The sequence below is a fragment of the Brassica oleracea genome, chromosome C7 (genome assembly GCF_000695525.1).
Source record: "Brassica oleracea var. oleracea cultivar TO1000 chromosome C7, BOL, whole genome shotgun sequence".
Lineage (NCBI taxonomy): Eukaryota > Viridiplantae > Streptophyta > Magnoliopsida > Brassicales > Brassicaceae > Brassica > Brassica oleracea.
The window spans coordinates 29,356,242-29,364,211 of NC_027754.1; the positions used below are offsets into that span (position 1 = coordinate 29,356,242).

The 7,970-nt window shown below is 39.0% G+C and overlaps 3 protein-coding genes across 5 annotated transcripts in view; 2 read left to right on the forward strand and 1 right to left on the reverse strand.

The window, feature by feature from the left end:
* The first annotated feature begins 241 nt into the window (after positions 1-241).
* Positions 242-3,587, forward strand: LOC106304038 (protein PAIR1-like). 3 transcript variants are annotated; one of them, XM_013740417.1, is made up of 13 exons: positions 242-392; positions 749-950; positions 1,068-1,221; positions 1,396-1,530; positions 1,851-1,903; positions 1,995-2,189; positions 2,296-2,358; positions 2,435-2,476; positions 2,552-2,614; positions 2,691-2,735; positions 2,811-2,987; positions 3,080-3,161; positions 3,327-3,587. In XM_013740417.1, the coding sequence occupies exons 1-13, from the start codon at positions 328-330 to the stop codon at positions 3,425-3,427; spliced, it is 1,377 nt and encodes a 458-aa protein (XP_013595871.1). In that variant the 5' UTR covers positions 242-327; the 3' UTR covers positions 3,428-3,587. The 3 variants fall into 3 exon arrangements, with proteins under 3 accessions (XP_013595871.1, XP_013595873.1, XP_013595872.1); XM_013740419.1 differs by having other exon boundaries at positions 2,694-2,735; XM_013740418.1 differs by having other exon boundaries at positions 752-950.
* Positions 3,588-4,186: 599 nt separating this feature from the next.
* On the forward strand, positions 4,187-5,893 carry LOC106306846 (protein C2-DOMAIN ABA-RELATED 11). The gene is made up of 4 exons (XM_013743615.1): positions 4,187-4,367; positions 4,969-5,086; positions 5,232-5,327; positions 5,408-5,893. Exons 2-4 carry the CDS (start codon positions 4,976-4,978, stop codon positions 5,696-5,698), a joined length of 498 nt encoding a protein of 165 aa, XP_013599069.1. The 5' UTR covers positions 4,187-4,367; positions 4,969-4,975; the 3' UTR covers positions 5,699-5,893.
* A 30-nt stretch (positions 5,894-5,923) lies between these two features.
* LOC106306845 (SEC14 cytosolic factor) overlaps positions 5,924-7,970 on the reverse strand; it is a 2,982-nt gene continuing 935 nt past the window's right edge. Inside the window, exons 3-11 of the mRNA XM_013743614.1 lie at positions 7,652-7,735; positions 7,507-7,560; positions 7,335-7,412; positions 7,206-7,259; positions 7,069-7,128; positions 6,896-6,991; positions 6,710-6,811; positions 6,541-6,621; positions 5,924-6,470 (exon numbers count right to left, since the gene is read on the reverse strand). Of these exons, the coding sequence (XP_013599068.1) occupies positions 6,162-6,470; positions 6,541-6,621; positions 6,710-6,811; positions 6,896-6,991; positions 7,069-7,128; positions 7,206-7,259; positions 7,335-7,412; positions 7,507-7,560; positions 7,652-7,735 (918 nt within the window). The 3' untranslated portion in view covers positions 5,924-6,161. The remainder of the gene's footprint in view (positions 6,471-6,540; positions 6,622-6,709; positions 6,812-6,895; positions 6,992-7,068; positions 7,129-7,205; positions 7,260-7,334; positions 7,413-7,506; positions 7,561-7,651; positions 7,736-7,970) is intronic.

Here is a 7,970-nt window from a genome sequence, read left to right on the forward strand (position 1 = left end):
CATAGATGATCTTTTATGCTTATTATGCTTTTTCACTTTATCTGTAGCAGCTTAATTTAAACCCTTACTGATAAGAGCAGGTCAGGTCCCACAGGTTATATACTCTTTCGAAGTATTTAAAAATCAATAAAAAGGCCCATGGGCCATTGGGCTTTGTCAACGCTAAAGGTCGTCTCTGAACGGCAAAAATAAATAAATATCTTTCTCGATCATTTTGAAATTCAAAACTCAGTTTGAGTTCTCTCTCCCCCTCTCAATTATCGCTTGATCGTTGGCGAGTACTTAAAGAACAGCCTCGTCTTCGTCTCTACGAGTTGGATCCTACCGATGAAGATGAATATCAACAAAGCCTGCGATCTGAAATCAATATCGGTGTTTCCTCCTAATCTAAGGTACGATCCCGCTTCTATTCGTCATCTCTTTCACGAGTATCACACACGGAACAGTTAGAGAACTTGATTTGCAGTGATTACACTTCGATTCGCACTGCCTAGGGTTTATTTAGATTCGTCCGCCTCCTTTTCCGGAACGAGTTTGCTTAGTTTGTGCTGGAGACGAGTTTCGATGATCTGTTTGTGGAGTTTCTTCCTCGATCTTAGTATTACGAACTGATTTATAGCTTCCATGAGAATCCGTTAGGTTTTCGACGAGAATTGTATTGTATTTCTCTATCGTTCGTTTTGCGTGTTGGCTAATGCTTTTGCTACTTCGATTCGCGTTTACCTTTCTCTGTGGATTCTCTATTTAGCAGGGGATCGAGTATTGGACCGTCTGAACCACAGGCATCTCGATCACAACAGTCGCAGCAGCTTCGGTCACAGCAGTCGCAGCAGCTTCGATCACAGCAGTCACAGCAGTCGTTCTCGCAGGGACCTTCGTCTTACTCTCAGCGTGGTTGTTTTTCTCAGAGGACTCAGGGTTCAGTCGATGAGCTCGTGATTAGCGATCAGGTTAGATACTAACGTCGTCAGGGGACTTTGTTTTTCATATTGAATACCGTTTCTTCTTCTGAATAAGAACAGTGAGTCTTGATTACATACTTGTGTTGTATCTTCTTTTCTGTACAGAGATTTAGTTCCCAAGAACGAGATCACTCTTTGAAGAAGGTTAATTGCTTGCCCCCAGTTAATCATAGACGAGATGATAGTCAGCTTGTTGCGTATAGATCTTTTAGCGGTCTTCAGAGAAGATGGAGTTCTGACTCAGTCGGAGAGTCTAAACGTAAGTTTGATCTTTTCCCAAATCAAAAAAAAGTTGCTTTGACTACTTAATAAACAATATGTTTCTGGATAAACTTTTTGAGTTTAACGATATAGCTTGGAAATACATTCCATTTTGATCACTGGGTGGCCCCTAATATGATTCACCTTTTCTGCCTTTCGTCACTGTGAGTAGCTCAACTCAGTGAAGAATTTGAGCAACGGTTTAGGGTGATGGAAACTTCACTGAGCAAGTTTGGGATGATGTTGGATTCAATTCAGAGTGACATCATGCAAGCCAACAGAGGAACTAAAGAAGTATTACTTATAAGTGAGTTCTATGATCTGTTCTCAAAGAATGTGCCAACCAATGATATATAAACATACCAAGGGGGTTAGGAAAGTGTATAACCTTTGATTATCATTGCTTGACCATACGATTTTTCTTACCAGTGCTCTTTAATGCTACTCTTATTCTTTACAAACGTGATACTGTCAAGAGTAATTCACTTATTGAGATTGTTTGCTCCAATAGTTTATCATCTGTTAAAGAGCATTCCATTTGAGGAATGACTCCTATTTCCTCCATACTTGATATGAACGTCTCAACAGATACTTTGCTAACCTTATACTTTCATGTGTTTACTACAGCTGAACGCATACAGCAAAAGTTGATTCTCCAAGACACTTCACTTCAGCAGCTGGTAGAACCAAATATTTGCAGCTTTTTTTCTGTTGCTTTAATGATCTTATACTAATAATTTAAGCTTATTAAAATGATTAATTGGGAAGCAGATAAAGGAACAAGCAAATTTTAAAGCTAGTCTTGATGGAGGTGTTAAATCGATATTGGAGGAACTAAGCAAAGATTTCAGTGAAGAGAAGCTACAAAGCATAATCCTGATGCTAAAGGCTATCCCAGAACAAGTAGAATCGGCTCTGCAGAAAATGCAAAGGGATATCTACCAGACGTTCACCAGAGAGTCTCAGGTTCTGCCACACGTTCACCAGAGAGTCTTATCATATTGAATTTTGTCGTTCTGTATATTTGCGAGCACATGTAATGCTTTAATTCTCATAACCAAATCTCTTACAGGCTTTGTCTAGCTTGGAGATGGCTGAGGTTATAGTTCAGGCTCCAGCAGCACCACGAGTGAAGGTTTCTTTGCTTTCCATGTCTTTCCATTTTAAGTTACTAACTTCAGCAATTAAGGTAACTTTTCGTTAAACGTCAGGCTAAGGAAAACCTGCCTGAACATCGGGGTCCATCAGCGAAGGTAACTCTAAATTCCAGACACGTGAGAATCAAAGGATATGTAATGCTTTGATGCCCACTACCAAATCTACTATAGGTTTTGACTATCATGAAGAAGCCTGAGCCAATAGATCGTCTTCCAAGAGCACCACAACTGAAGGTTTATTCTCCAGCTTCACATTTCGTTGCTTTTTAAGCCAAACACTTCAGCAATTAATATGGCTTTTGTTCAACAGCAGTCAAAGGAAAACTTTCCTGAGCAGCGTGGAGCAGAAGCCAAGGTAGTTAACACATCTCTCTTCTATATTTTTGTTTACAAGCTCAGCTGTTACTAACATGTGCAATATGAGCTGCAGAGAAATGTCATTTCTAATGCTACACAGAAAAGGAAACAACCATCATCTAGAACCGTAAAGACATCTTTATCCCCAAAGATACAAGTTGGAGGCTGGAAGACAGTGAAACCGGAACAAAACACATTCAAGAAGAGCGCAGCAAGAAAGCAAGTAAAACCAGAAGACACTCGTACACAGGTGATTTTCTCACTGGTCAGCTGTGATGAATAAGAACGCAAGTTTTGAACTTCCTCAAAATCTGAGCAATATGCAATTCAATTCTTATGTAGTTTGAACAAGGTAGCATTGTTATAGACTCAGATGAAGATATAGATGGAGGCTTTTCATGTATGCTCAACGGGGAGGCCAAAGGTACGAACAAAAAATCTCTAAAACTTGATTCCTCTGGAAGCAATGGAGAAGTGTGTTGATGATTCTTATGGTAAAATCACATTTTGTGGTAGATAGAAAGAAGTAAAAAGATGTTCATATTTGTTTCAAAAAAAAGTTCATTAAAGTATGTAATGTTACTTTCAGGAGCTAAGTTCGATTGGGACGCAGAGAAAGAAGCAAAAAGGCTTCTGAGAATGGCGAGGAGAACAAAGAGGAAGTTCGGTAACCCCATCATAATTAACTGAAATCAAACGCAAGTAAGAGAAGCAAAGACCCCACGATCCATTATTCTGCATTTCGCATATGATTTCTCAGTGAATTTCAAAATAACAATATCTTTATTTTCATTATGCTATTGTTTTACACTACAATATACATAGTGGGTCATATATATATATATATATATGTCTTAAAATTTACTTGAGAAAAGTTATTGACAATTGGATGATTTGTATCTAATCCTCCTGATTTAAGTCATACTTATTATTGCCTCTTATATTGGGGTGAAGATTATCTTGCATTATTTTTTATTGGAAAAACTCCATGACCATTGTGTTATTGAGCCACTCGACGACGACATGTTGAGTAAAAGTTCGTCTTCTAAATGTCGCGTTCCCAAACATGATATACTATTTAAATTCCACAATAACATGTTTTTGCCTTTGCACTTGAGCATTATTCGGAGTAAAAGAATAACGAGAATTAAAAAACTATTGGGACTCAAATTAAATGTGGCTTCACATATTAGACCGAGTCAAAGCGTGTCGTCAGAGACCAACTATGATTTTAAGCAGATAAACAATTCTGTTTTCGTTTTACCGATACCATTAGCGAAAGACTTAGGAGTAAATTAATTTATAGAAGAGGATTAGGTTTCACCAACCTAATCTTTGCAGTAATTCTAATTGTTTACCGTTGCATCTACGTTCTCCAAAACTCAGAACTTTATTAAAGTTAACGCTATTTGGTCAAACATTCTTTTGCAACCTCGTGTCTCGAGACCGTCGAATCTGTCTCTTTATGACATCATTTGTTTTCATTTATAAAGAAACAAAACAAGCGATACTGTAAAAATCTGCAATTCTGCATCCCACCTCCTCTCTCAGCTTCATATCTCAACCAAGCAAACAAGAAGTGGAAGAAGGAATCCTTTTGCATTTTCGGACATTTTCTGTTTCCAAATTGGTAAACTTTGTTTCGTAATCTTTCTGTTTCTCGAATGTTAAAGCCTGTGTCCGCTGTCCTTTAATGTTCCTTGGGCAAATTTCTCAGTGAAACTTTCTTTTCAGTTAGTATCATTTCTAGCTGGTAGACTCGAGTTTCTGTTTTAATCCACAAAGATTGAACCTTTTCTGTAAAAAAAAAAAAAAATACTATCCGTTTTCTGCATAGTAGTTCTTCAGTGTCTCTTGATCAAGCTGTGGTTGTGATTGAGGTATCTTCCTTTAGCATACTCACTAAATATACACGTGTCTGTACATTAGCTGCATTCTATCTCTCTTGGTTGCTTGGAGATCAATTGTTCATCTTTCTATCTCTTCCCCAGAAATTGTTTTTGTGTTTAAAAGAAGCTGAACAGCCGAGTAACTTTTCCTTGGGAATTTGTTGGTTTTGTGTCAGATTACTTGTGATTCTTTCTCTTTGTCTGTGTTTTATGTTGGTCCATATTCAATTAAATGTCTAATAAAGACAGCTGCTATATTTCTCGTATTCATGAGATGTGTGTGAAGCTGCTTAGATGACTTGGTTTCTTCTTCTAACGTTGGTAGCTTGTTGTGTTTGTAAGATCTGAGATGGGCGAGCCGCTAGGACTGCTCCAGGTGACTGTTATTCGAGGAAAGAAACTGGTTATCAGAGACTTCAAGTCAAGTGATCCTTACGTGATTCTCAAACTGGGAACTGAGGTATGTTTGGTGATAATAACCAGAAGAATCAGTGCTCGTTGAACTGCTCAGTTACAAACACTCTTGTGTTCTTTCTTTTATGTTGAGGTTAAATGGTTTGGAGGATACTGTTAATGTGATAATTTTATTGTCTTGAAAAAACTAGTCAGCCAAGACCAAAGTGATCAATAATTGCTTGAATCCTGTGTGGGATGAGGAACTGAGCTTTACACTCAAAGACCCTGCAGCTGTTCTATCATTGGTATGCTTTTTCATCTTCGTTATGTTTCCTTTTGTTGGTTGGTCATCATGGTGACGATGCTGAGATTGTTGATGTGGCAGGAAGTGTTTGATAAAGATAGGTTCAAGGCAGATGACAAGATGGGCCATGCCACTCTCAGCCTTCAACCGCTCATCTCAGTAGCCAGGCTAAGGCATATAGTGCGTGTTTCCTCTGGCGAGACGACTCTTAGGAAAGTGTTGCCTGATTCTGACAACTGTGTATCTCGGGAGAGCACAATCAGCTGCATTGACGGAGAGGTGGTGCAGAGCGTGTGGCTGAAGCTGTGCGCTGTTGAATCGGGTGAGATTGAGTTGAAGATCAAGTTGATTGATCCTCCTGGAACAAAGTAGAATGCACATGTGTGTGGGGGGGTATGTAGTTTGTAGCAAGCAACTCGTTTGTTTAGTGATAACTGCAACATGTAATGGTCTTTGTGTTTCCAAATGAGTGTGAAACGGCTTTCAAGGCTTTAAAGCTTTTTGCCTTTGTTCAACAACATGTAATGCCAATTAATGTTTTCTCAAATACAACTCTCTTAATGTCAACTTGTTGACATGTTGCCAGGTCGGAGACAATATAAATCATATATAAATTTGCTAGAAATGTCTTAACACGAGGATCAAATAACACTAAACATGAATCCAGGAGTACATTCATCAGTTCAACATTTTATTCTCTGTGCTTCGCTTTACATTTGCATGGCTAAGGAGTTCACAGAGCTTAGTGGTAAGTGCTCAGTAATTTACTCATTTGAAGGCACTGAAAGGAACTCCTTCAGAAACATTCAGGGTTGTGATCATCTTCCAAGTTTTTTCATGGACTGACTGTTCTGTCATCAACAGGCTTCCCCAGACCATTGCAGTTCTCGGACTTGTGCATTTCAGATTCAATGGTTTTAGCTATCTGAACACCATCAGCTCCAGGCTCAGGAAAACCCACGTGGAACGACCCTTGCTTTGCAGGTTCACCTTGTCCCTGCGTTTCACAATGGTGCTTCACATAGCTGTACAGCTGCTGATGAAAGGGATGATCAACAGAAAAACAGTCTACACTCTGAGTATGGTGAGATGAGCCAGAGCTTCCTCTTCTACAGAAATGTGGGAGGGATGTGTAGTCCATAATCTACAAAAGAAACCACAAGACTTAGAGCACTGTACATTTCACAGTAAGATAATAAGACGCACATGCATACCTTCAGTAACTCATCCTTTCCGGAACCGGATAACACATGAACTTTTTTAGTCGTCCTCTCATGTAAAAGAGGTTTTACAACCTGATATGAAATGAAGTACACACATAGATGAATAATGGCAAGTAAACTAAAACACTTTTTGAGTTACTAACAAAAAGAAAGCCTTTACCTTCCAACAGGCGGAGAATATATATGGAGCGTTGACAACATAGTAAGTGTTTGTCTTCTCTGGATAGTTTAGATCATCGATGGTTGATATGATTGTCACTAACTGCATCAAAAATGTTGACACACCACAAGTTATAAAGAAGAGTATGAATATGAATTCAAGAACTTACTTATCACTTGCAATTACCTTAATCTGGCTTAGGGCTGAAAGTTTCAGACCTGTCATGTCAAGAACCTTGACGCAGGTGGTGATTGGCCGCCCATTCTTCTTAGACATGGAAGGCTGTAACAGTGTTTTAACAGATTACAGCAAGAAAGAAACCGTAAAAATAGAAGTTAGCCAATTGATAATGTACTCACCAGTAGTACACGGTCTCTGTATTCATTGATTTGGATGTGGGATTGGACATAGTAGTGAACCTGTAAGTGGATTAAGAGAAGCACATTTCATTTGTTGTTTCTCATTTTGTGAAAACTAGGACAAGGAAGCATCTTACTGAAGCTTTGTCGAATGTGCTGAGACCAACGCCAATAGCAAAGACAGGCAAGCCCTATAACATTAAGGTAACACCAGTTAAGAAATGATAAGAGATAGGCTTTGCTCTGAAAAAAGCTATGGGAGCTACCTCTCTTGTGTAACCAGACATTCCTATGAGTTGAGAATCCCGTACGTCCCTGTACAACTCACTAGGAACAATGGGTTTCTGCAGAAACCAAAAGCCATGATTCTAGTGTGTCACATAGAACAGAGCTTACAACATGACAGACATAGAAAAGAGGAAATGAACAATAACTCACTGATAAGATACTGTCGATTTCACTATCCACCCTCCAATGCAAACAGTCAAGAAGCTGAAAGCGAATTACACAAATCAGACAAGACTGTGGAACAGTCACTCAAAATCAGACAATGAAGTGTTCGGGAGATGTATGTAGTAGATACCATTGTATGAGCTTTGGTCACGTTCCAGTCACGTGCTTTCAGGAAACGACTCAAGTTCTCCCTCAGGTATCCCTGATGGACTCTCTGCAGATTCACAAACACGTTTCCTTTACTTGATTTCACTTTCAGAAACAACAAGAACAAAAGGGATGGAATATGAAAGAAACAATTATCAGCTCACACCTAGAGATGCAAAGTCTTAAGGAATCACCTACTGGTACAGATTCAAACACAGATCAAGTATAATGAGACATGTGTAGACAACAATCTTATGCATCTATAATGATCTAATCATTCGAATGAGGGGGGGGGGGGGTGG